The sequence below is a fragment of the Sardina pilchardus genome, chromosome 16, assembly GCF_963854185.1.
Source record: "Sardina pilchardus chromosome 16, fSarPil1.1, whole genome shotgun sequence".
Lineage (NCBI taxonomy): Eukaryota > Metazoa > Chordata > Actinopteri > Clupeiformes > Clupeidae > Sardina > Sardina pilchardus.
In genome coordinates this window covers 12,973,109-12,999,845 of record NC_085009.1, presented here as the reverse complement: position 1 = coordinate 12,999,845, position 26,737 = coordinate 12,973,109, and the positions used below count along the sequence as shown (strand labels likewise).

Genomic DNA, 26,737 nt, shown 5'->3' with positions numbered 1-26,737 from the left:
AGTGCCTGCTTTTCTTAGCCTACATGTATCGGAAGACCATAGGGCATTGCAATAATCAAGTCTTGAAGATACAAATGCATGAACTGTTTTATCATCATGCATCTAATTTTGCTTATTGCTTATGGTAAAATGCTGTGCTGGTGTGGTGATAGCCTTGATGTGACTGAGATTTGAGACTGGAATGTTAGATGAGAGTAAAAAATGACAAGATTTTCGGTGGTGCATCCATCAACATTGACACACAAAATTGACAGTCAAGTTTCTATATTTGGCTGGTCTCACAACAAATGATTGTTTTGTTCACATTTAACATTAGAAAGTTCATACCCATCCATTTCTAAGAATGTCAACTTCTTACACTTAAAATTACTCAGAATATTGGCTGTAAGTATCGCAAACGAAACAAATAGTCTGGTATATTCTGTTTGAGTCAGTTTTATTGAAATCACAACTTGAGTGATAAAGGCAATATAAACAAAATTTCTGTGACTCAAAACTAAAAATGCCACAACACAAAAATGTTTAAGAACCTGTTATCAGTACACTTTCCTCAGAATAACACGTTGCCCTCATGTGAATGGTGAATCTCACTTCAGCTCTTCTAGGTAGTGCCTTTTCCTAGACGTCATGGCTAAAAGAGTCTGATCATAAAATGTATACATTTCATAAATAAATGGATAATAAATACCAGAGTGAGGCACATCTGAACTAAATATATCTAAGGACAATCTCAGTTTCCTAGTTGTGATGTAACAACCCAATTTGAGAGGAATAAGCTCACATCAGCACAAGAAATATTGCTTCATAATGGCTACGTCCCCTTGAACACGTCATTAATTTGACTACAGCCTCTGGTAACTGAACAGATAACCTTCCTAAAATAAGGTCAATAAATGTTTATACGGTGTTATAAAAATGCTAAGTATAGTTACATGCAAACATCAGAACACAGTCGGCTATCAACTTCACAAAGTTGAACCTTGACCCCCTAACAGAACAGTGTGTTCTGAATATTATCTGTGGTCGATCAGTGCAGATCCATGGCGTTTTTCAGCTTTCCCCGATGATGGAGATGCTGGTGTAGATGTTACAGGGACCAAAGACACACTATACAGACTGGTGACGAAGGTCTCCCATCCCCGACGAAAAGCCCTATCAATTGCCTGTAAATGACAAATAATCATCAATGTTAATCAGATTGTTTGTGAAATACACATTATCATCAACAGTCCTACATGTAAATCTGTATGCTACCCCCGTTTTGGTTCTGTACACATTTCCCTTGGTAACATTTTAATCATAGAGTAAAGAAAACTGTGTAATTCAGTTGGGTCAGTGTTCAATCGTCAGTGAGACTAGACAACACCGGTAAGAGTCTTACAGTGTTAAGATTATCTCAGCCCAAAGAAAATCCAACTCAAAAAAGGAAACATTGTCTCATGGGCCTCAGCTGGCCAACACCCCTTTACAAAACACTCTTTTGACTCAAGGTCAACTAACAGGAGTTGAGTGGAGTTAATGACACTCTTATCCCCCACCTCATGTTTCCTCAACCCCACCCTGCCCTGCGCTACCCCTGTCTATCCAGGTGTGTACACAGTAAACAGTCTTATCACAACCCCACGAACAAGGGCGAGGAGAGTGGGATGAATGGAATTTGTGGTGTGAGGGAAAAAAATAACTGCAGCTAATGGATTACCAACAACAGACTGAGGAATTGTTTGTGATATTGAGACGATGCTTGAGCAAGTAAACTAATTGTACCTTAATGCATATCTGTGGGTTGGCCTCTTGGCAGGCCCTACTGCATAGAGACAGTTATTCAACCTTATTTAAAATCTTAACTTAACTGGATATAGATGTCCTGTTCATAGAACTTTTCCAAATCTGGGTGCTATATTGTCATGGCTGTGTAGATCAACAAAAGTCGTCAGAGGACAACCATACAAGTCCGACGTGCTCTCTGAACCCACTGATGATGTGTCCCAATGACGCGGAACCATCTGATAATAGGGAACCATGACGATTTGTCCTGCCAACTAGACCTCAACAGCTCATCAGGACTTTATCCTCTTCACCCACAAATTCCTAGTCATAAATCGATTATGTAACTCTGTGCTGCTGTTAATCTGTAACTGCTGTGTGCTACCCTGGACCAGACTGCATGTAATGCACAATCTAAGGCAAACAAAAAAAAGAATTCAAGGTTGAATGAATATCAAAGTATCATGCTTAGATTGTTCTGTTTTATCTGAAGAGACACTGTGTGGACCAATTGTATTCACAATAAATGATATAGGATCGTCTCTTTTTAATTTCTTTTTAATCAGTCAGTTTTATTGTAAACCTTACCTTACGATAGAGCTTCAGTGTGCTTCTTTTAGCGACCTTCATCTGCTCGCCATTATTTTCTCTCTGGTTCTCCACTCCTTTAATCTTCCCTTTCACTGCAGTCTCACAGTTCTGTCCCCGTAGGAGGGCATGGTCATCGGCCTCCTCCCTAATAGAGAAGTGAACTATGACGGGCTCAGGCTCCTGCTGGACGGCTGGAAGTCCCTCTGTCTGTGTTTCAGGTGATGGGTCACACTCAGGGGTTGTGTCACAGTCTGTTCCGAGGCTCTGGTTGTTCTTCTGGCTTTTCTTCTCTGTGGAGCTTTTGTCTGCTTTGGATTTCCGGGAGCTTCGTCTGCTCCATCGGCTGGGTTTTCTTCGCAGGAGAGTGGTTGTGCCATCATCTTCCATCATGCCTTGGTTGAAGTCGAAAACTCCAGGCTCCTTTTTCATCTGATTCTGTCCACATGACTTGTCCTCGAGCACCCCAGCTCCTGTGGTCGTTCCTTGTTGTTTTGTTGTCTCTGGTGTGTCCCCATCACACTGTTCAACCTCTGTCTCCTCTAAGCGGCCGTAGAATCCATTTGACTTGTCAAGAAATGAGGGGGCTGACGAAATCTTGGTCTTCTTTGATCTGTTGCCAGTCATGGTGTCTTTCTTGCCTTAGATGAATGAAAGAAATTGATTAATTAATGAAACACTTTTAACTCACAGCTTTAGCAACTTTCACAGCACATTCAGCACTCAAGCTAAATGTAGGGATACATTTACATAGTATTTATTGATGTCTGTAGCTTATTCAGAAATATTTGCTGGAAACAAAATGAAAATGAATCTGTTCAGTTAGTACTCAGTCAGATTTAGTACTATATACTGTACATAATACCCTTCAAACGTGTTTAAGCTACAGAGAAGTACGACCGTAAAGTCATTATTACAAGAATGAACAACATTTATGAAGACGTTATTTACCTGATGTGTCCTCCTCTAGTCCTGGTGTGACTGTGGTCTTTCCTGAGTCTGTGCTGTCACCTTAACACTTGTGTGCACGTACACGCGCATACACCCTGCCATAAAAGTGTGTGTCTGAACGTGTCGTGTCTCCCGTCTCTGATAAGCCAAAGCCTCTGTTTGGTTGTCATGTGCACGAGAACTTTCTTTATCTTTCAATTCAGAGAAGCATTTATCTGTGATTTCTTTTGCCCAAACAGACATTTAAAAACTATCCTGATGGGAAGCTGAATTCAACGTTCTAGAGCTTATTTTATGTTTCGAATGAATGAGCCCTGTCTGTTCCCATGTTGGAAAAAACACACTTTTTGACATTTTTCCTGCCAAGTGTTTCATTTCACACAGTTTTACCTCATTCAAACTACAAATTGTGTTAAAATTGTCTTTAAATGTAATTTAATGCAGAGCACTAATAGCTAGGGTGATCGGTGTGACGAGGGCTCAGAATAATTATTTACTAGAAACTAAGTAAAGAGCAGTCAGGTACAAAGGCCAAGGGGTGTCCCATTAGTACATTTGCTTTCTCATTTTATGAGTACCCCTAAATAGTCTGATAGTAACCAAAGAACCTTGCTAGAAAGTCCTCCTATTGTTAGAAAATATACATAAAATGGAGGCTGTGTAATGTAAAAAAAAACAAAACATAGGACCCCGATACACTTTGTTCAAACAGAAATGTATTTAGAGTTATGCCCATGTATTTTACAAAATAAAGACATTATACTGTACACATTACATTATTCTCATACTCATGTTCTACTTTAAGGCAAAAGAAGGCAACAATGACAGACATGACGATAAAATGGTGCAGAATCGGTAGAACTCACAGCCTAGTGCTGCCAGACTGCATCTTAGCTCTGGCCCCAGCGGAGTTACAGTCACGTAACTCAACAAAGACGCCAAGCTCCAGCTTTCTGGCCGGCCAATCAGCTAGTTTGGAAGTATAGGCGGTAACCGTGTGACAACCCATATCAATAACATGATAATAATAATAATAATAAAAAAAGATCAAGGCTCATTCAAAATACCCAGAATCCAGATTACGCCGAATGGTGTATATCTAGACATCAATGTACAGAGAAATATTACTTTTTTATATAAGGAATTGCTTACTATACACATAGCACAGTAAAACAATATGTGCAGATTAAGACTGTACAAGTACTTCCAGTTTACTGTCCACATACCTACAAAATACCTAGATTTGTCTTTATGGCTTATACACAATAGCAACACACTACAAACATATACATTCACAAGCAAAACATTCAGACTTAAATATATATATAGTTTTCCCATAATAAATAATTTCTCATGAACCATTAGTCTTGCATTTTACAGTATTGATACGGTATGGAGCGGGGGTTGATTTCCAAGACAGAAACCAAAGTTATATATAGACAATGCTTAAAATTGTAGTTTTAGATTAACTGTTTCTGGATTCCAATTTCCAGGAAGAAGACTTTTTAATGTCATGTAGAAATTTTTGATTAAAGGCTTTTTAAATTGATCAGGAGTGTCTCAATTTTTCTGCTTTTTCAATGTTATCCTAGGCCCTTTTTGAAGAGCACCCTGATTTGATGACTACAGCAAACATTTTCTGATCCAGAAAAGCGTTCCTTCTTCTTTTCTTTCTAAGACTTAATTAACTATGCTTTTGAGGGGAATACTATTAGTATACTATTATTAGTAGTATTAGTAACATTTTCTTACTTGCATCTGCAACTACAGGACTTGTAACACTATAACCTGTTTGGCATAAAAACATGTGACGGTGAAACTTGCAGAGTTATTTTTCTGGTGTTCGTGTTCCTCAGCATTCTGAGTGTGTGTTCATAACCGCTCTCCTCTTTAGTGTTGCGCCACGTGGCCGTCTGCAGTGGTGGCTGGATGAGAGAGGGCAGGAGTGTGATGCCACACAAAGAGCTCCAGGTGCATTTTACACTTCCACGTTGGGATCGGAGCCCAAACCCTGCTTATGCAAGGCATCTTCCCTCTTCATCTTTGGCTTTTCGGTGCGAGTGTGCCACACCAGAACCTAAACACAAAATATTTATTCAGTGTCGTGACCATACTGAGGGTATCCACATCAAAATCATGCCAGTCTCACCAGAAGTTAAGATGTCAATCTTTCTCTCACATAATATAATTGTACTACAAAAATCGTGTCCAAGAAAACAGAAAGATAACTAGAAAAGCACTCAGAGAGCGCAGCTACCTCCGCCTGCATTGTTCTTCCTAGGTTGTTGTACATTTGGACCTAAACTATTCAGATCGCCACCACGTGGCCATACCATGCCATTACACCACTAAGCTAAATACATAAACGCCTCTGGAATCCCGACGGAATTACGGATCAGTCCCAACATTTAATCGTTTCTTCCTTGGGTCATGTCCGACCTTCCCTGAAAATCTCATCGTAATCCATCCATCACTTTTTGAGTTATCTTGCTAACAAACAGACAGACAAACGCCGGTCCCCGATGAAAACCTATACCTCCCTTGGCAGAGGTAAATAACACCAGTAGTCCACACACACACACACACACACACACACACACCGATGACATTCACCTTAGTGCACATATCTGCTTTTGGCTCGAGCTCCTCCATCGTAATAATTGACTGCAAAAAGCTACTCTCCAGGAAGCCCATCTGAGCATCCCCATCAAACACGGCATCAGGATTGGTCACAACAAGGTGCAAAGACACGGCAAAGCTAGCCATGTCAATTGGGAATGGACGATTGGGGCGCCAGCCAGTGTGAAAGCGGATGACCTTCCCACCGTCCACTACCGGACTCTCGAAGCGCATTCCGCCCACTAAGCCGACAGGCCAGACGGACACACCTCGAGTGTCTCGCATCTGAAAAGCAAAGCAAAATACACACACAGAGACAATGAGGGAGTGTTTGTGCAGTGAGTTAAAAATATTTTAAACATACATTTTAAATGATGGATAAACATCCAAAGAATGTACATGCAAGTAATTCTATCTCAAACTCTTACTCTCTAATAGCAATAGGCCTACATTAAAGATTATGTGATGGTAAAAGTACTTATGCATTATAACTGTATGCTTTACAGGAGAGTAGCAGAAGAAGCCATTCTGGTGGCCTTATTTGTCCTTTGTTCATATTTGGCAGGAATTATTTTGAGGGCCGCTATGGTACAGGGAAATGTTCACATGTCTTACTGTGCTGTAACATTCTAGTAATGATATGTGTATTCTACAATTCTCTTCTTTAATATCCAAGTCAGCCTTCTCGCTACTGTTACATCTTTAGCACCTGGTCCCCTCAAGGTAATGACAGCAAACACACTACTGTCTTAAGTTACACACCCATAACATTGACACCTGGCATCAAGTACAATCACGGTTTACCTCGTCAAACAACTTCACGCTGTATGTGTTGTCATCGTCGGCAAAGTACACCACTCCGCTGTCCGCAGCAGCTCCCTGCTGCCCCCTGCTGGTTGAGGCCATCTCCCTGAGCCAGCGCAGGCCCTCGTTCCTCTGCTCTGCACCGCGTGGCTTCAGCCAGCTGGGGTCACCCTCCTGGAGCTTCCTCTCCTTGGGGGTGAGGATGTGCAGCTGCGTGTAGGCCAGGCCCGATTCGGCGAGCAGGTTGCGCACCAGCGCCGTGGGCTGGTCCGAGTCCTCCACCACGATCCAGTGGAGCTGAGGCACGTGCAGGAAGGTCTGCGAGAGGCGCGTTAGCTCCGCCTTCTGCACCAACCTGACCGGTTGACGGGGGAGAGAGACAGAGAGACAGAGCATTTGGCAAGTGCACGCAGTGGGTGCCTCTCAACATCTCTCCTCAATCCTCGATGCTCGTTCCCACTGATCTATAACTGCTGTCCCATCATTCTTTATGTAGATCAGGGAGGACGAGGTCCGTGGAAGGAAGGGAGGATGTATAACAGACGAATGAGAGGCACCCAGTGACACATAAAACTGACAGCTTCTGAATCCATACACTTACAACAGCTGCACACATCAGGGGGGTATTCCTAATACATGGTTTAAGTGGCAGACCTGGATGAGTTGATTTCGAATAAGTGATAAACATCCCAATAGAAGGCTCCTACTGCTTAATTCTTCTAGGAAGACAAAACCATAGGGATAAGAAGTTCACCACGTACTCGGAGTTGGGCCTAAGTGACCCAGGCTATCACTAAACCAAGCACTTGGAATACCCTGTACCCAACTCTTCATCTGATCAACAGAACATCACTTTAATAGCACCAAAATAGCAGTTCAAACTGATGGGTTTCCTGTAATTCCAACAGTGTATACTGTTTGAACGTCTTTTGAATGAATGGGACGGTTTCAACAGCAGTGGGAATATGTTGCTTCAACAAATATACTTTAAAAAATAAACGTTACCTGGCATAGGTGGGTGTTATGACATAAATGGGGGGAAGATTTGTCTTCTTGGGAGCTTTAGTAGGGTCAGACCTCTTCGCCTCTTCCTGCAATTTGTGCAGATCACCCCGCAATCGAGAAATGGTTCTATCTTTAATGATGTCATGTTCTGTGCAGTCGCAACGCTGGCCTGAAATAGATTTTGGCAGCGCAGTACTCACATTAATACTACACGACTGAAGAATCCTGACAGATGATTTGTATTAATACATATACATAGGCCTACATATACACACACATAATACAATTGCAAAGTACTGTCAGATATTAGTTACCACAATCAATTAAAGCATGTTGATTTAGGACAGTCCTGCTTTACCTAATTGCATCAAGGCATAGACGAGCCCCAGCAAAGAGACCATGAAGTAAAGCACAAACACGGTCTTGAGCTTCAGCTTCAGCCTCATCTTCAAAGCAGTCTAACCTACGAGAATATTCGGAACAAAATTGCAATTGTGTGTTAGCCCCCAGCTCAATAAAATAGTCAAAATAACCAGGATAATAAATTAGGCAGATAATTGCAGACAGCCAACAGTGATCCAAGACCGTCAAGACGAGGGTAAACGTAGCATTTGACATTTTGTCAATCTCAGCTTACCTGTGTGATAAAGTCAAATGAAATTGCGTCAGTAAGTCATATTTCCCATTTATTCTGTAAGATCGCTCATATTATAGGAATATTTTACTAATGACAAATAAGCTAGCTAAAAGTCATTCATTTACATTACGTTAAGTTACAAACATCTTGGCTACCAACAACTTCCGCATTCGTGCACCAACGTAGTATCCCGTCTTACCGGTTGGGCTATGTACAATGGTTCCGGTGTGAGTGGTCTGCGCTGGGTCTACCATTTAAGTGTATCTTTTCAAGGTTATCAGTCATGATGCACTTAATACATCTGAGGAACAAGACAAAGGTATTTAGCCATAGGATCATATCATTTTAAGAGCATATTGCCCAAAGGTGGATTTTTGTCAGATGGTCAGAACAAATGCAGCATGTCATATGACTCAGAAAGGCTTCTTGGCCATGTTTTCCTTTTGCTGTTTTCTTATGACTTTCCTACATATTCTCCCTCAAAATATCAATCCATTATACCCCTGACCAGTTGACCTCATGACATCAAACCAACTGTGCAACACAGACACCAATGCCTCATTTTTGCCACAAAGCTTAGTTTTCATTTCCCCAAAAATATGAATCCATTCTGCTGACTGACCGGCTGAGGCTGTGACATAAACCCAGCTTTGCACCATAAACAGCAGTGTTCAGGGAAAACCCATATGAACCTTTGCCAAATGTGGGGTTTGTTCACTCTCAATCTCAGTTGAGAAGGGCCTGGTCCACACAATGTTAAAGGGTCATTATCTTTTAAGTACTTAAGTCTGGATTTATAGCTTGATTTAAATCCCTGTAACATAGGATCTGGTGTTGTTCATTTGTCGAAGATCCCATAACACCAAACTCTGTGGAAGCAAATTTTCTTCAAATCCCGTCAACATTTAGAAACCATAGATTTGGATCATTCTGGAGAGGCAGTGTGTCTTTTTGTGCTACTAAAGTGATTAAGTAAACTCATGGGAAGTTGAAATGAGATCTTTTAAAGCAACACTAAAGAAGTTTTAGTACCTTAAATTAATGTTTCCAAAATCATGTCAGTGGTTCATGAACAGGGTGAACAGCACGTTTGCACTCACTTTGCGGCCCTCTATCGGCTATAACTGCACTATGTAAGTTTACCAGATCGGGTAGCAGATCTGTAGCTCGATGGAATGAGAAATCAGATAAGAAACTACCAATTTCACTTGCTTCAATGTCGCAATACATCATACTTTCATAAAATCATGCAACATACTCTAACTTGTTTGTGGACATCATATTTGCTGGATAAACAAATGGCGTGCGTGTGACAGCAAAAGTGCTTTAGTGTTGCTCTAAGATGGTCACAATAATGACTTTATACAGTCACTGGGTCACACTATATACAATTCTATGCAAATGGCAGGACTCCCGACTTGTTTAAATCCTATTAGGTATCAGTTATAAGAAATTGAAGGCCTATTCTGTTCTAATCTCATGCATATAAAACTTCAGAAATATTTAGATTTAATCTCAAACCATAAGATTATATTACATTATTTACTGGCAGAATGGTGTAACAGGCCTATTGATTCATGTCCACAAATTCCTCAAGAAAGTCCGTCATCCTTGAATTGACCTCTATGAATTATAAACTAATTACATTAAATACATGTTGTGGACATGCTGGACACAAAGTCAAAGACACATGGCTGGTTTGTCAGGATATGATACACCTGACTAGCTACTGTAACATTCACACATTTTACTAAAAGACAAAACACCACTGTATTTAAGATTTTATTTTTAAATGATTAATTGCTCAGATTTAACATCAAATGATTTAAATCAAGAAAATGACCTTTATTTCGTAACATTAAAATATAACACTTAAGAAACCAAAATGACTGTAGTCCCTTTCTGTACCAGCATCAACACACAAGACTCATTTCTCCTCACCTTTTAATTTGATGTCTTTCTCCAAAGATTATTTTTTCCGAAAAGGCAAGTCGAATGAATATGGCAAACCAACACGGGAAGACATCTGAATATAAAATAATAAAAGCATGTGAAAGTAAAAAAAAAAAAAAAAAAAATAAAAATGTACACATCTAAACTAATTGTTCTTTGCACCCATGCCACATCTCAACCACTTTGTCAAAAATGTTGAAACATCAACACACTTCTCCCCAAAAACACCTGTTTATAAAACATTTATAGGGTTTGAGTTTGAGTTCAGTGACCTGAGACAGACAGAAGTTTGAGTGTCTTAGCAGTTTTACACTGTAGAGTAAGATAATGTACTCACTGCTTACCACGAGTCTCGTAATACCCAGGCAAGAGGACCTGCTTAAATAACCTGTTTATATGTATACCCTGAAGGAAGTTTACAGAGAAGCAGCTATGAAACCCAGTGTGGCCGAGCACTGATCACACACTCGTGATCACACTCAACAGCTTTCTTGACTACATTTAGTTCAGGGTTTAGTTTAGAATAGAAGTCACCATGCTGTTTCCTGAGGAGAGAAAGATTTGAACTAAACCGCCACAGTAGGCCTCATTTCCTGTTAATATTCTAGCAGACCTACAGTAATATATATGAATAAAACACTACAATATTTTTTTTTGCAAAGTTGTACCAAAAAGAGTGTTTAAAACTGAAGCTGAAGCATAATATCTGTGAGGGTAGAAATGGCGGCATTAGGAAGGAAAAAAGACCACTCTTGGAGATATGTTTTGGATGGAGGGCATTCGATCAGGGTCTCTTGGTTGGGATGCGTAATGAGGAAGCAGTGTGTATCTGAGGGAGCGGACAGAAGACACCGCAGCTAATGGCAGCAGCCGCCACAGTGGCCCCCGCCGTGCGCGTGTCCCGAGGCCTCGCCGTGTTTCGTCCGCCGGCTGAGGATCTCATAGGAGCAGTCATCGCCACAGCAACCAGACATGCTGGGCGATGTGTCATCGATTTCAAACCTGCATGAAAGGAAAGGGGGGTGAGGTAATGAGCAGCCAGCATTGCACAAGTTAAGTGGAGACTCTGCGCTCATCACTGATACATTCATTTGTGGTTGACGAAATTGGAGTTGGGTAACGCCTTCACATAAAAGCACAAGATCACAAAAAAGGCAGCACCACATTGCAGTCATGTTTTTACACATACAGACGCAGAGACTCATACATATTCAGTATACACAGACAAGTATCCTCGAGAGAGACCTAGAATTATTGCCTCGTTGCGTTCACTTCATGTTTAAACAGTTTAAGAGGGGTGGCTATTGAACTGTATGATTGTTTCTGGAGGATACAGGTTGTGGTGCTGTTAAACTGCATTGTACTTAACACAAAACGGTTATGTAGTCTAATCTCATTGCTTAAAATTGGAGTGGTCTGAAAGCTAAACACAATTCAACAGCACCACAAACTGCAGCATCCAAAATGAGCACTCAGCTGAATAATCAGCTCTCTCTGAATTAGTTCAAACAAATACCCAATATTATTTATAACTGTGCATTCACACCGAAACCGTCAAAAGAATCAAAATCGCTGGTGAAGCTCATAGCCCGACGCTCAACTCAGTTCAGCGCTGAAAGCTTCAAAGCCAAGACGTGAAACATTCGAACCAACCACAAGCAGCAATCCTGCGAGTTTGACATTCTAATTGGTTGACGCCGAACCGTGTCACAGCTAATTACCATAAAGTTAACTGAGGCTCAACTTTATTTTGACGCCCGTGAAGCTCATGAAGCCACGCTCACGCCCGGAACGCTTTTGAAGCCGGTAACGCCGACTCTCCATAGGTAATGAATGATTTCCGGCGCTCTTGAAGCTTTTGAAGCTTTTGGTGTGAACGCACAGTAAGGCCTTCATGAAGCTCAGACTGCAGCTCTGTGGCATTCAACTGCAGCAGTGCTCAGTGTTCTGTGTTCCAAATGCACTGGTAAATCAGTGCATGTGCTACGTGAATGTTTCAGAACTCAATTATTGTGGATCAACAAGTGATCATAAGACCACAGTCCTTGTGGATGCCACACTGAACTTTCAGAATGTTAGCACGAATCAAATTAGACGGAACTCCTATGTGTATGTTCAATATGTCATGAGAGGGATGTGTGACATTGCTTACTGTAAGGCTTCTCTGAAAAACTGGTATGCCCCATGGTTGTGTTTGAAGACAGTCAGCATCACTTTCTTCATCTGTGTGCTAAGGGAGAGCAAGATCGATACACAATCAAATCCAGAGAAACTTTTATCATGTTTTTCCTCTGCATTTCCCAAAAGCTTTAGAACATACTCATTGGCATAATACAGAACAAGCAATAGATATTTATAACATTTCAACTTTCAACTACATTATACCTGTTGGCGATGAGTTGTAGGATCTGAATTAAAAATTTGCCAAGCCCTTTCCTCCGTACTCTTGGCTCCAGCTGAATCTCATAGCTGCAAAATAAATTCCATTGAGTTAAATTGATTCTGATTGCTGAGTCAGGAAAAAGATGCGAACTAGGGCTGTATGCAAGTCTTATCAGCATTATCATCAAAGGACTTTTCATCTTAGATTTAACACTGAACCCAATGGTATCATCATCCACAGAAAGTCACGCACATACTTACCAGTAGAGCACCTCTTCCCCACACTCCACATCAAAACGGAAGTGGGAAAAGGCCATTGGGGCAGAGTCCGCATCAGAGGCCAGAAGGTACCAGGCCCTCTCGTCCTTCATCTCCTCCCGCTTCTCTCTCTCCTTCCAGCCCCACTCGCTCTGCTCATAGCTGGGACATCAGAATGAAAGGTTTGGGCAAAGTGTTAAAGCAACACTAAAGAGTTTTTCGTACCTTAAAATAATGTCTCCAAAATCATTTCAGCAGTTCATCAACTCGTAACATCGTGGACGGCACTTCTGCTTTCACTTCGCGGCCCTCTATCGGCTATAACCGTAACTTTACGAGGTGGGGTAGTGTATCTGTAGTTCGATGAAATGAGACATCAGAAACTACAAATTTGACTTGCTTCGATGTTGCAATACATCATACTTTCATAAAATCATGCAACATCTTTTACCTTGTCTGTTGGATAAACAAATAGCGTGTGTGTGACAGAGGAAAAGTGCTTTAGTGTTGCTTTAAACCACTGACACAGTTTTCCATACATGCAGCAGACATGGCAGCATATGGCTGCTATTTGAATGACAAAGCTTTTTCCCAACCTGCTACCAAATGACACTATTCACTTCCATTTAAAAAGGTTAAAAAGCCATTACATGTTTTACAACAATCAAGTGCAATGGCAGACCACCAGTTCACCAGACTTCATATATTCTACCATACTGGAATCTTGCTGTCATTTAGACAGCATAACAGTGCACACAAATTTTAAAAGACTAGGAAGTCAGGGGTGCTGAGGCTCAACTGGCTAGAGAAGTCCATGTGCCCACAGGGAACTGGGTTCTGCTGAATTTGACCTGCTGAATCTGACCTTCCCGATCCCACCCCATTTCTCTCCCCACTTACCTACTTCACTGCCCTATCCGACACATATACTAAAAAAAACTAGACTAGGAAGTAGGGCTGCACATGCAGACTGGGTGAACGCAGCCCGATATGCCTGCCCACATTTGCTGGAACCAATCACAAACTGGCTTATCCATAAGGTCTGATTGGTTGAAGCACTATCAAAATGCATACAGAGTAATTTGAACTATGCCCATTGATCATGCCTTGTGCAGTAGAAATACAGCGCAGACTCCCCAGACTGATGTTCAAAACAAGATTGAGCTGAGGCTGGTGATAGCCAGGCTGCTACACATGCACAGTATGGGGACATATCTAATTGTTCTATATCTAATTCACTCTAAGTGGGACAACTTGAATGTCCATTGGGACAGAGTTGGGAGCTATATGATTAACTGCAGGCCTTTGCAATTGGTTGATGCCATTTGTTCAAATTATGATTTCAATTGAAAATCGATTAATTGGGCAGCCCTAGTAGGAAGGAGGCATGTTTTGGGAAATACTCCCATACCACTTCCCCAGTCAGCGAGAGTCAGTCCATTCGTCCATCCATTCATTCATTCATTCTATCAATCTCCACCACTCAGTCGCTTAGTGCTTACAGTGTCTGCATGTTGGCTCTTGTCAACTCATAGGCCCACTCCACTGTATCGGGAGGGAGGGTAGCCACCCGCTTGCATTCAATCTGCAGATTCAACCTAAGAGGTGTACAGGACAAAAGCATTAGAGTCAGACACGGTATCAGTGCTGTGCACTGATTGCACAATTCTATTTCCTTATGATCCTTATTTCCTTATGATATACAACGAGGTTTGTACATTACCCATTTCTGTCAAATTTCTTGAACACTGGAAATGCAGCTAGTGGATCATCCAGCTGGGGACAAAACAAGAAATGAACATCAAAACCAAACAGTCATAGCTTCAGTTCATCTGCAGATACTGTAATGGGTCACGCCTCTCTCTCTCTCTCTCTCACACTCATGCACACCTTGTTGGCTGCCTCCACTTTAGCACACACTGCATCCATTGCTGCCCTCTCCTCCAGACGTTTCTGCTTCTTCTCCTTCGCTCTGTTGGACTTTCTCTGTGAAAGTGAATGAGGAAGGGTCAAAGAGTAAATAAGAGATTTTAGGAATGTCAAAATTTCAATATTTGTCTGTCCATCTCCAAACTACTTTTTGGAGTAGCCTACAATGCAGAGGCTACCAGAAGACAGAAATGCAACCATTCGTGGATATACAGTCACTATTTGCATGAGAAGAAACAGGGCTATGATACCCATTGGGCTAAAAACATATACATTTGGTTATATGCGTCGCTTATTTATGGTCACAACCAAGAAACTGAGCCCAATATTCATATTTACAAGTTGAGAGTAAAAGTAACAGAAGCGCGCATAACAATCAAGTGGGCTGTAATCTCTCGTGGCCTGTAGGGCCACGAGCATGTAATGCACGTGCAAGTAATAGACACTTTTCAGCAACTAATACGCATTTCACCGCTTTCTTGGGATGTTGTTTGGATTTCTCACTATTTTTTGGACATCTTCGCCAAATTCATTTCCTAACACCCCAATCAAATGCTTGACGGTTAACGTTTAGTGAAAAACAAGGTAACCACTGCTTCCTTGACTTGTGCACGGAAGTTTTGCTTGCTAGCCCAAAAGTTAACGTGGTTCCTTCACATACAAGAAATAATGCTAACGTAAAATGCTTGACACATTTACAGGTTGGCCGTCTAGATTACAAAGTATTTGCAAGACTATTACCAAGTGTGGTTTAATATGGATTCCTAACCTCACATCAACTTCTACATGACAACAAAAATGCAATTCGATTCTTAAACAAGTTGTTACAAAACTGGAGAATACAATCTGCTTGAGTTAGAGTCATCACAATATGAAAACCAAGCAAGATGCCGCTGCTGTGTGTATAAGTGTCTACACATTTGCATTGCTAACTTTAATACCTTTCGACATCGGTAACGCTAAGGACATCACACTTTCTCTCCATCACAGTGACTTTTCGGGGATCATGCTTCTCTACGCACGCTCTTTGTTCGAATCGTTGCAATTACTCATTCATCTACCTTAACTAGCTCTAATTCAAATAGATGAACAGAGAAGCGACTCACCCCCATATTGAAGTATTACACGATCACCTTGTAGAAAGTGTCTAGCGTTAGTTATTTTTCTTTAGATCTTGGCCAGCTTGCTGTAAATCAATTTGTGTGAGAGGGGCTTGTTGTGGAGATTGGTAACAATGCTAGCTAAATGCTAGCTAGGTAGCTAACAAAGGCACAAATAACCAATGGATCACAAGTAAATCCACTCGCGACTTTCACGTATATCGATGTTTACTTTTTTCGCCAGATTGGCGCCAAGCCGTGGGGACGAGAATTACGTCTCTAGGCTCTACTCCCTCTCTCTCCCTCTCTTCTTTCCTCCCTCCCTCTATCTCTTTCTTTCCCACTCCGGCTTCGTGCAGCGACAGCTTAGGGAAATGACGACATGGGTGCCAGAGGTCAAAAGCAGTCGTCCCACACTTCCTTTTGGTGTTCCTATGTCTTCTTATAAAAGATGTTCGGATCCCAAATATTGTCTAAATATATTTTATGCTGTTGTCTGTTAGTTGAGAAATCTGTTATTTACAAATGCATTTTAGACTGATAAGGGCATGTTAAATGCCTTATGGGCAATGCCAGATAGGCCATCAGAGTACATGGGGAGACATCCACAAGCAACATTATATACGATAAAATGGCCATAGGCCTATAAGATGAATATAAAGTAACAAAATACTCTTTCAGCATTAACCAAGATACGCGTTTGCCTGATCCACAAGAAAACCTTGTGAATACTACACAACATTGCCACCACATAGGCCTAATTATAACGCTCATGCAAGTTGCACTATTTTCTCCATCTTTGATGGTGCGCTTCCTGGTATACTGTGTAGGCTAACCCATCACCCATCTCTTGGGCTATGCGTTGAATCTGGCTATCGAATGTGATTGCAATGTAGACGGGCGAGACATGAGAATCAAAGATTTTAATGGCAGCAGATCCGGTCTGAAAACATAGCTTCTAGTGCCTAACAACCCTTGCTCGCAGATGGTCTATCGCCCCGCCCCACCTTTGTCTTCGTTTAGCCTAATATGTCTCCCTTAAGAAATGATTGCGTTTGAGGAGAACCAGAGGGGGTCATGAGTTCAACGGGTTGGCGCACAGCATTTTGCCACCCGCCACTTTTTGGTTAAATTAGGCAACTATTTGAAAATGCATGCTTGTGTTCTGGGTATAGCCCAATGCCAGCCTGCTGTGGATTTGGATGGCCTTGATTAGGCCTAGGCCTGCTTAATGGTTAACCGACATGGATGAAGGTTGACATGTTTCTCTCCCTGTGCCAACATGATCTCACGAATAAACGTTCCAACAAAAATATAATTTGATTAAAAGATAATAGGCCTAATAGAGGAAATGAGCGTGCAAAGAACAACTGAGATGCGCGCCACAAATGTATCGAAATATGGTCAACGAAGTGCGGATGTGAGATAACAGTGGGGTCGGGGGCGCGTGAATTATTATGGAACAGAATGCAAAAAGAGATGTTGAGTATGGCTGCTACAAGTGTTGGAAATGTCTGTTGAAATCTGAACATACCATCTTGGATAGACAGTCTCTCTCTTTTTCTCCCTCTCTCTCTCTCTCTCTCTCTCTCTCTGACTCACACACACACACACACACACACACACACACACACACACACACACACACACACACACACAGTCTGCCATATGGTGAAAATACATCTCACACACATCCTTACTGAACCTCTTATGCACTGCTGGCACCACACCACCAAACATCACGTATCCCATCATGAATTCAGTAGCCAGCCTTGTTCATTATGAATAATTGATGGACCATCATTTCTTTCTCTCGTTGCTGGTAAGAGGTAAGGATATTAAGTCACAGACTGAAGTCATAGACGTATTCACTGTCGCTTCCAATACATTCAGAAACATTCGCCTGTCCCCGGCTCTTTTTTCCCCCAACTTGCATACATCAGAAGTCTGGACGACCTCAGCACCACAATGCACATCTGACGAATTCATCCGCGCACACCGGAAAGGACCCCCTGGCCTAAATGATGATAATAGCAGGATATTGTTTATAAAATGGAGCCACCACATGTTCAGTCTCTACCATTTATATGCTTCACTCTGGCCCACCGATCGCATATCACAGCTCATTTGTACCTTACGTTGCCAATAAATAAGAGATTTCACATGCTCACATGAAATCGGGTTCTGTGCTCCAAATATACGAACACAATACATCGTAACATGTCGTTATGCCTAATCTAGTTCAGACAGAGATATTTGAGCTTAGATACTGTTACATCCACGATATCTCACTAGGGACTATTTTATCGGATGCCGAAGTTTGTTGGTGAGAGATGAGCATGAGACAGTGGCGGAATCTCCGCACAATTACTGGGTGTTATTCGGCACTCAAACACGGGTGAGCTCTGTGTTGGAGCTTCTATTGTACGCGCGTACTGGGACGCGTGAATTGGAACCGAATTAATAAGTTCGCGTGTAAATAATTTTCTCTGGACGATCTCAGTTTTTGATGTGAGGGACTCATTCTGCCTTGAGATCAAAGACCTAAGTTTTTTTCAGGGAAATATCCATAGAGACTGCAAGCTAGTGAGCTATCCCGGCTTGCAACTACAAATGTTCAACGACAGCTAGCCAACAACTGGAATTGGAGGACGCAAGTGTGGCTACACACAAAAGGACTGTGACTAGTTTGAATACGAAACAAGGAAAAGTAAGGAGATTGAAATTGGAATTCATTTATATAATGAGAAATCCATCAATTAATTGATTTGTAGCCATCCGCCGGTTAGGTTCGAACCCACGTTAATTTGAGTGTGTCTTGAGTGATATAGACTATTTTCTATTGGTGGCAGAGGAATGGATCAATGCAAATTGAATGGGAGGCACTTCTGGGTAGTTGTACCCTATCAAGAAGTTGGCAAATGAGAAAAGTGGCATAGGCTAAGCTATAATATAGTGTGAGCTCTAGAAATTCAATTATTGTAGAAAATAGCACATTCTATCCGCTTTGAGATACCTCTCAAATAGCCTACCTGACTTCATTTCAATATTAATTTCCGTTCTCACATGTTTAGCCATTTCCTATGGAATATTTGGGAAGTGGTCCATTAAGTTTGCCCTCTTATCCAATTGTCTCGCGTCTTCATTATACTTAGGCCCTATGCTGATATCACTTAACTTTTTAGCCCAAATTATGCCTACCAACCAGTGGTAAGCATAGGTTAGATAATGCGCTGATAACCGGCTGTTGGGGTAACGTAACAGAGTCCATTGTTAACTGGAAGATATACTATACGGTCAGTTGTAGTGTTCTCTCTCTGAATGAGCACGATATTAATACATGTGATCTCCTAGACACAAAATGAACTCATTTGATGGGAAAGTTGGAGAATTTCGATAGTTTCTGTCAAAAGCGCAGTCTCCGCTACTTTGTGTGGCACACTCCAAACAAAGGGTGCTCGCTCATTGTCAATTGGACAACGCCGCTCTGGAGGAGTAGCTGGTAGTGCATGAAGTTGAAGCCAGTCCAAAAGAGTTAAAGAGCGATGGTGTAACTGGGACTTCAGGAAAGGGCACGTAAGGACAACTCGACTGTTCCTTTACGCATTAGCTTTGGGTTAAGTTGTAGTGTAGCCTATGTGAATTCAGGTGCCTATTGACGCTCCTATTTTGACAGTTGAATTCGACATGGCAAGTTGCGTGATTTGTAGCCTCGCTTTGAGTAAAATTGTTCTTCCATAGCAATACCTAGTTACCTTTGTTGAGGAGACATAACTTGTAATCTGTCCAATTTGTGGTTGCTTTTATCCGTCAACAATTAATGGCAGGTTGAAATAACATGTAGTCTACTTTTGGGTTTCAAAGCATGAGGCACAGGAATGCATAGGGCTTTGTTGGTGTTCATATTGCCCATGCTGGAATGTGTGAAAGTGAGAACTGGTATTGGTTGCCTTTTCTTTGTGAAGGGTATTGTTCAGTGCAACATCCATATTCAGTTTGAATTCTCAGTTATATTATTATATTATAATTTTGTAGAGGAACATAGCTGTACTGTGCTCTCTAATTCATCATCACATACATTAGTGTTTTACTGACTCTTACTCACTCTCCTAGCCATGCCGTCTGTGATGGAGCGTTCGGGATCTGGTGTTTTGTCCCGAAGCAGGGCCAAAACAGTCACCAATGGCAACACCCACCATTCAGAAGAAGAGAGCAGCGATGAAGAGCACGCTCATGGTACTGACATTGTACACAAACTCCAACACACTCCTTTATTTTATTGTTGTTTTTTTCACGTCTCATGTCACTCATGTCTCATGGTCTATTTGTCTTCACTCAAACATTCTACAGACAGCATGATCCGAGTTGGTGGAGACTACCAAGCCCAGATCCCGGAGTTCAAACCAGGTATGACAATTCAGCTTTGGAAACAGAATGCAAATGTTAGTCTGGCCAGATTATGAGATGTTTAGATGACTCTTGGGTGATGCATACAAATGGAACTGTATATATATATATTTTTAACCATCACTGCTAATGAACTCTCTTTATTAGATCTATAAAGATATCTTTCAGTGTTAATGAGTTACAGGGTGAGTAAAGATGTGTCCACATTAACAGATAGCCCTCCGCGATATGACGAGAAGGACCAGAGGAGCATGCTGGTGTGGACTCCCCACACCCTGGTGTCTGATGCCATGTGTAAGAAAATAAATAAACTCCATCGCAGTTTTAATGCTAGTGTTATGCAATAGAAACACACACACACTCACTCACTCACTCACTCACTCAGATGTCAGACACTCTCAAAGATGTCCAATTTATGTCTAACTTGAAATATGCCTTTGCCCCCTTCCCACCCATGCATTTATGCCCATCAGTGGACGAGTATATCCTGATGGCGAAGGAAAAGCATGGCTATAACATGGAACAGGTGCGTTTAACTAACTTGACGCCAGTGCGGCTAGTACAACTTCATGTAACTACATTTTGCATTTTGGGTAAAACCAGTCGAAACTTGTGCGTAAGGGAAATGGTCTCAGTGCAGTAATTATGTAAATTGTTACAAATGGATTGTTTAGTCTTCAGCGTAAGATTCGTCATTCCCTTTTCCTTGAAACCCTGTCTCTGTAGGCCTTGGGCATGCTGCTTTGGCACAAGCATGACGTGGAGAAGTCTCTGGCCGATCTGGCCAACTTCACCCCCTTTCCAGAGGAATGGACCATAGAGGATAAGGTGCTGTTTGAGCAGGCCTTCAGCTTCCATGGCAAGAGCTTCCATCGCATCCAGCAAATGGTGAGAACATGCCCCCTCAGCCCCCAAGATAGATAGATAGATAGATAGATAGATACAGTAGATAGATAGATAGATAGATAGATAGATAGATAGATAGATAGATAGATACTTTATTGATCCCCAAGGGGAAATTCAAGATGGACTGAGAGAGAGAAAAGGAAGGAAGGAAGGAAGGAAGGAAGGAGCGAGAGCGAGATGCCGTCTCAAGACTGACAAAACACTCCTGTTTCTTCTCTACCACCCAACGGTAGAGATTAGTATGTTGAATGACAGAAGTTGAGTAAGACGGGCCCATGCTGAGTAAGAACAAGAAACATTGGCGTGTGCATAGGTTTTGTTTTTGCCGTTCAGTAGGATTTGTTTGTTTTGATACGCTGATGTAATGCTGATGGATGCCTGTTCTGGTTTACAGTTGCCCGATAAGCTTATCTCTAGCTTGGTGAGATACTACTACTCCTGGAAAAAGACCAGAACTCGGACCAGCGTCATGGACAGACAGGCTCGCAAACTCGTCAGCAAAAGAGAAAAGGATGACAGGTGAGGGACATCAGCTTGTAATTCATAAGATAACAACTCCGACAACATGAACAATGCACAACACCAAGGACTACGTTGAATGCTGATGTTAAGTTACTTATTATCAGTATTCATTCATCTATTTGCTATTCTCCTTTATTTTCATTGTTTATTTACATTAGGCTATTGATTGAACTAGCATTGTTTATTATCGGTATTCTCCCAAATGTAGTCTGACCAACTTTTTAATTTGTTCACTGTTAAATTGAACTATTGTATGTTTTTTTTTATTTTGTATGTTCTTCTGCCAAATCCCTTAACCATAACCATATTATTATTACTGTTTTTAGCAATGATGAGGTTGAGGAAGGAGACCCTGGAAGCGACAGTGACTTTGAAATTGAAACAAAGAAAGAGGTACGCTCAAACTCTTCATGATGTCATTTTGGAATGTTTGGACTATCATCCGATCAAGTCAGTTAGCTGTTACGTTTAGCACTTAAATTTTACTTCAGAAGTAATCTAAGGCAAAATGTCTTGGTTTTAACATAAGTCTGTTGTCCTCTTAATTGTACATGGGTGAATGATGTTGTCTGTGTTACCTTTTAGTTTTGAAAGCAAGTTATTGAGACCTTGAAGTGAAATGCCCCAATACGGTGCATTCACACCAAAATAACTTGTACCTATCCTCAGTAAACTAACACAAAAAATGAACAAATCTCGGGAGAATTAACAAATCTCAAAAAGCTTAATATAACTTACCTTTTAATCATAGACATGCAATGAAGATTCTCGGTCCATTCTGTGCTGGCAGTCAATGCTGGTCCCAGAAATAGTTTCAGTATGTTTAGGATGTTGACTAATTGTGTGTGTCCTTGTTGCTTTTATAACACAGGCAACTAAGCAGAGCTCGGCAGGCGGTGGGGAGTGGACGTCGGGGCGATCAGGCCCAATCCGAAAGGAGAACCAGGGCTCTCAGTACCGGCACCATCCCTTAAGAGCCCGTCGGCGCCCCCCAAAGGGAATGCACTTGGAACAAGAGGACATCGTTGGTCTCTCGGCAACCGCAGACACAGGAGCTGTGTCCAATCGGCAGCTGGACACGCTACTTGTGTCCCTGAAAAGACAGGTAAAGAATTGGAACAAGTAAAGGTGTGCATTTCGGTTTACGGTGAAAGATCCTTAGATACCTTTCTAAGTGTGTGTGTGTGTGTGTGTGTGTGTGTGTGTGTGTGTGTGTGTGTGTGTGTGTGTGTGTGTGTGTGTGTGTGTGTGTGTGTGTGTGTGTGTGTGTGTGTGTGTGTGTGTGTGTGTGTGTGTGTGTGTGTGTGTGTGTGTGTGTGTGTGTGTGTGTGTGTGTGTGTGTGTGTGTGTGTGTGTGTGTGTGTGTGCGCACGCGCGAGTGCGCCACTGCCATCTTTTTCTTGACCTGATGTTATCATGTATGTGGACCCCTCCCAGTCCATGGACTATAAGTACCCTCCATGTGAAGAAGTAGGGCTAGGCTATTGGGATAGTGTGCCCTACTGACAGTGGGCAGAAGACAAGTGACCCCTAGTGTCCTTCAGAGGAACAGACATCTGTAGCACGTTCACAGTGCCCAAGAGCATTTTTTCCAAGTCTGAGTATTTCCTAATAAGGGGATGTCCTTGTCTAGTTGACGGTCAGCAAAAATAGATGAGTCTCTCTACAGCTTATGTGGTTAAGTGTGTGGTGATGGTTCCTATAGTTTTGCATGTTTTGGAAGAAAAAGTAACAGTTAAACAATGTAGTTTAACCTTACCACCACACTAACAAAAGCTGCAAAGCAGAACAAGTATACTCTTTTTCAAATGGACCTTCTATACCACCTCCATGTTGCAGGTCCAGAGCATCAAACAGGTGAACAGCACCATGAAGCAGGGTCTTGATGAAGGCATCGATACCATGAGGCCCACTGAGGTAAGACGTGTCTCTCATATAGCTGTGGAGACATCACTCCGCTCAACTGTCAAAATGCAATACAGATCATGGTTTCGTGACTCCCTGTCCTAACTTTCACCCATCCTCTTCTCTCCTCCGCTGCAGCCCAACCCGAAGATCAACTCGCGCTGGACCACGGAGGAGCAGCTGCTGGCTGTGCAAGGTGAGTTTTCCGGACACTCCCCCTTACTGTGACTGAGATTTTGGGGTGAAGTGGGTGAAAATGCTATTCAAGGCATGTACAGAAAACAGTCAGTGGGCCTACATATATGAGGTCAAAGAAGGCTTTCCTTTCAGTACATAGTGAGCTGGTATTAGCCATGGGATGGATGCCAAAGATCATTAAGGGCGGAGCAAGATACTTCATGAGAAGCCACTTCCTGGAACCCGAATCGCAAAAGGGAAGGGGGCAAAATCCCCCTTTATGCAGAGCTGTTCCATTGAAGTCTATGGACATGACACGCATGACACACCCCCTTTATGCAGAGGAAGTGATCCCCGTTTTGCGCCCATAGACATGAACTACGACGACGTATCTTGCTCCGCCTTAAGGAACTTTGTGGACACCTCCGCCCTGTACTGTACCACTTCCTTAACTACCAATGCTGTCATACTTTGTGGTTAAAAAGTAAAAGACAATTCCAGTCTGAGAACAACCTAGGGTCTATTTTTGGATGATAATGAGTGTAACCTTTTGTTGAGGACCAAAACAACTTTTATCGTAACAGTTTTAAGCAAGGCCAGACGAAATCACATGAAGTGATAGCCTTGAGGGCAAGAAAGTAAATCACTACTTTAAGCCACTGATAAGGATCAAAATATAATTAGACTTCAGTAATACTGTAGAGAGCAAGCCAAAGTGATTCAAACTTTGTAAGTGTCCAGAAAGAGGACTATTAAAAGGACTATATGTGCAGTCATTGCATTACCTTGCCATTATTCCGGGCGCTGCCATCTTGTGTGAAGAAAGTCCATACAAAGTCGATGACTAAATTCTCCCCTTTTTGCGACTTTTACGGACTTCTCCCAGAAAGATGGTGGCAACCGAATTTAGGAGAACTAGTGCAGCCTTAGCTGGGTGGCGGTCATATCAATTCTTGGTAGTTGCATTGATGGTGAATCAGAAGACACTGATAATGTAGATAATGTGGAATAATGTGGATGTAGCAAAGAGATGAACAGGTGCACCTTTGCTGAGCAGCTTCATAGCAAGTCTTCTTGACCGTGATGTGTGATGTGTAACTGCCTGTCTGGTTGGCTTTGTCCTGCAGCAATCCGCCGCTACGGAAAGGACATGGCGGCCATCGCCGAGGTGATCGGCAACAAGACCGTCGCCCAGGTGAGCTCGTTCTTCAACAGCTACCGGCGGCGCTTCAACCTGGACGAGGTGCTGCGGGAGTGGCAGGCCGAACAGGAAGTACTTCAAGGGAACGCTGGGAACTCGGACGCCATGAAGGAACTGAATGGGACCGCAGGAATGGAGGAGGAAGAGGTGAGTGAAGGAAGGTGGAGGAGGAGGCTAATAGATGGAGAGGGATGGACAGAGATCATTTACTAATGATTGATTGATTCATGAATTAATGATTCACACACATTTTTCCCCATCTGAGTCTCCTCAGTTATTGTAAAGTTAAAATGTAATTTAAGGGTGGTTCTAAGGAAATAAATGGCACAGGCTTTCCACATATCTTATGTTAAGTCATCATTCAGGAAAAGAAAGGCATCTGTTAGCTTAGCTGTGATGAGCATAATTGCCTAGAGGTGAATGGTCACTCACTACTATTATGAACTTAACAAATGCGTCTCTGTCCCTCTCCTTGTAGAGAGGGGAAGGGACACTACCATTATGAACTTAACAGGCGAATTCGACTTCACGTTTCAAACCGAAACATCTTTCAAAGCGAAATTGTACATACGTCATGGTCGAGAACGTATCAGAATGTCAGAAATGGTCACATCTGCAGTCGTCTCAAGACGGCTACATGAAGTCAAATTCGCCTAATAGCTCTGGTGTCTGAATCCCTCCCGCCCATTAAACGCGTCTCTGTCCCTCTCCCGGCAGATGAAGATGGACACCTCGTCTCCGCAGTCCCAGTCGGGCACGCCCTCGCCGTCCTCGGGCGCGAGCTCCGGCGCCACCAAGACCCCGCCTCCCCTGACCCAGCCGCCCCCGCTGCTGCGGCCCGCGCCGCCCTCCGCGCCCCCCAGCCTGCTGCGCCAGCCGCCGCCCCTGCAGACCCGGCCGCTGCAGAACCGCACGCCGCACAACCACCCGCCGCCGCCGCTCATCCGGCCCGCCGTGGCCGCCTCCGGCCAGCAGGGCGGCCTGCGGAGCTCGCTGGGCTCAGGCTCAGGCTCGGGCTCGGGCTCGGGCTCGGGCTCGGGCGCCGCCTCGTCCGGTCAGCTGCCTCCCTCTCTGGTGGGGCTGAAGGTGGAGTCACCCCAGACCCACTAACAGCGGAGTAGTAGGGGGGTAGGTGAGGGTTGGTGGGGGGGTGTTGGGTATGACATGCTAACACACACACCATACACTTGGAAGCACGCTCTAACTCAGGCAAGTGGAGTGATGTCCTTTTTTTTTTTTGTATTATTTAAGATCCTCTGAATCCTTCGAATCTTCCAAAAGGCCTCTCGCTCCTTCCTTCCTGCCTTCCTTCCTTTTCTCTCTCCTCTCTCTTCCTGACTTCCCCTTAGTTACACATCACTCCTCCCCCCTCCTCCACTTTGCCGCTATCTAGTATTCTCCTCACACGATATGCTGTGGAACCAGCCTCGGTCACAGCCACTGCCTGCTCATCACAGCGACACCAACAACTTCTCACAGCCTCCGTAACGTGCACAGAGGAACCCATCCTCTCGCACGGTATGCACTCGCTCGGCTGTTTCCATGGTAACCACAGGTGGTGTCCTCAGCTTCAGCACCAACTGTCTCGGGTACCTTCTGTGACCCTGCCAAAGCTGTTCAATCAAAGAA

The 26,737-nt window shown here is 42.8% G+C and overlaps 4 protein-coding genes across 6 annotated transcripts; 1 reads left to right on the top strand and 3 right to left on the bottom strand.

Annotated features, from left to right (window-relative positions):
- Window positions 1-419: 419 nt before the first annotated feature.
- sb:cb1058 (uncharacterized protein LOC394209 homolog) lies at window positions 420-3,461 on the bottom strand. The gene is made up of 3 exons (XM_062516144.1): window positions 3,304-3,461; window positions 2,353-2,993; window positions 420-1,163 (listed from the first exon to the last, which is right to left on the bottom strand). Exons 2-3 carry the CDS (start codon window positions 2,977-2,979, stop codon window positions 1,014-1,016), a joined length of 777 nt encoding a protein of 258 aa, XP_062372128.1. The 5' UTR covers window positions 2,980-2,993; window positions 3,304-3,461; the 3' UTR covers window positions 420-1,013.
- Window positions 3,462-3,999: 538 nt separating this feature from the next.
- On the bottom strand, window positions 4,000-8,530 carry b3gat3 (beta-1,3-glucuronyltransferase 3 (glucuronosyltransferase I)). The gene is made up of 6 exons (XM_062516143.1): window positions 8,369-8,530; window positions 8,090-8,194; window positions 7,732-7,900; window positions 6,727-7,081; window positions 5,917-6,207; window positions 4,000-5,380 (listed from the first exon to the last, which is right to left on the bottom strand). The coding sequence occupies exons 2-6, from the start codon at window positions 8,175-8,177 to the stop codon at window positions 5,282-5,284; spliced, it is 1,002 nt and encodes a 333-aa protein (XP_062372127.1). The 5' UTR covers window positions 8,178-8,194; window positions 8,369-8,530; the 3' UTR covers window positions 4,000-5,281.
- Window positions 8,531-10,134: 1,604 nt separating this feature from the next.
- Window positions 10,135-16,358, bottom strand: naa40 (N-alpha-acetyltransferase 40, NatD catalytic subunit). Its single transcript, XM_062516935.1, has 8 exons — window positions 15,997-16,358; window positions 14,852-14,947; window positions 14,685-14,737; window positions 14,464-14,559; window positions 12,965-13,123; window positions 12,707-12,790; window positions 12,474-12,551; window positions 10,135-11,323 (listed from the first exon to the last, which is right to left on the bottom strand). Exons 1-8 carry the CDS (start codon window positions 16,000-16,002, stop codon window positions 11,179-11,181), a joined length of 717 nt encoding a protein of 238 aa, XP_062372919.1. The 5' UTR covers window positions 16,003-16,358; the 3' UTR covers window positions 10,135-11,178.
- Window positions 16,359-18,348: 1,990 nt separating this feature from the next.
- Window positions 18,349-26,218, top strand: rcor2 (REST corepressor 2). 3 transcript variants are annotated; one of them, XM_062517053.1, is made up of 13 exons: window positions 18,349-18,700; window positions 20,104-20,226; window positions 20,341-20,397; window positions 20,611-20,691; window positions 20,871-20,923; window positions 21,124-21,285; window positions 21,698-21,822; window positions 22,152-22,218; window positions 22,697-22,930; window positions 23,665-23,742; window positions 23,869-23,926; window positions 25,035-25,255; window positions 25,826-26,218. In XM_062517053.1, the coding sequence occupies exons 2-13, from the start codon at window positions 20,106-20,108 to the stop codon at window positions 26,216-26,218; spliced, it is 1,650 nt and encodes a 549-aa protein (XP_062373037.1). In that variant the 5' UTR covers window positions 18,349-18,700; window positions 20,104-20,105. The 3 variants fall into 3 exon arrangements, with proteins under 3 accessions (XP_062373037.1, XP_062373038.1, XP_062373039.1); XM_062517054.1 differs by lacking the exon at window positions 18,349-18,700 and adding an exon at window positions 19,045-19,286; XM_062517055.1 differs by lacking the exon at window positions 18,349-18,700 and adding an exon at window positions 19,432-19,566.
- The last annotated feature ends 519 nt before the right edge of the window (window positions 26,219-26,737 follow it).

What these genes read in the sequence shown, in the direction of transcription:
- naa40 (XM_062516935.1), bottom strand. An exon ending in AAGTGGAGGCAGCCAACAAG is followed by an intron (nt 14,738 to 14,851) that starts GTGTGCATGAGT and finishes TTTTGTCCCCAG; the next exon opens with CTGGATGATCCACTAGCTGC. An exon ending in CTACAACTCATCGCCAACAG is followed by an intron (nt 12,552 to 12,706) that starts GTATAATGTAGT and finishes GCTCTCCCTTAG; the next exon opens with CACACAGATGAAGAAAGTGA.
- b3gat3 (XM_062516143.1), bottom strand. Translation starts at nt 8,177, where the DNA reads ATGAGGCTGAAGCTGAAGCTCAAGACCGTGTTTGTGCTTTACTTCATG. An exon ending in CTATGCCTTGATGCAATTAG is followed by an intron (nt 7,901 to 8,089) that starts GTAAAGCAGGAC and finishes AATCTATTTCAG; the next exon opens with GCCAGCGTTGCGACTGCACA. An exon ending in GCGTGAAGTTGTTTGACGAG is followed by an intron (nt 6,208 to 6,726) that starts GTAAACCGTGAT and finishes TTTGCTTTTCAG; the next exon opens with ATGCGAGACACTCGAGGTGT.
- sb:cb1058 (XM_062516144.1), bottom strand. Translation starts at nt 2,979, where the DNA reads ATGACTGGCAACAGATCAAAGAAGACCAAGATTTCGTCAGCCCCCTCA. An exon ending in CACTGAAGCTCTATCGTAAG is followed by an intron (nt 1,164 to 2,352) that starts GTAAGGTTTACA and finishes TGTCATTTACAG; the next exon opens with GCAATTGATAGGGCTTTTCG.
- rcor2 (XM_062517053.1), top strand. Translation starts at nt 20,106, where the DNA reads ATGCCGTCTGTGATGGAGCGTTCGGGATCTGGTGTTTTGTCCCGAAGC. An exon ending in GATCCCGGAGTTCAAACCAG is followed by an intron (nt 20,398 to 20,610) that starts GTATGACAATTC and finishes CCACATTAACAG; the next exon opens with ATAGCCCTCCGCGATATGAC. An exon ending in TTGTGTCCCTGAAAAGACAG is followed by an intron (nt 22,931 to 23,664) that starts GTAAAGAATTGG and finishes TCCATGTTGCAG; the next exon opens with GTCCAGAGCATCAAACAGGT.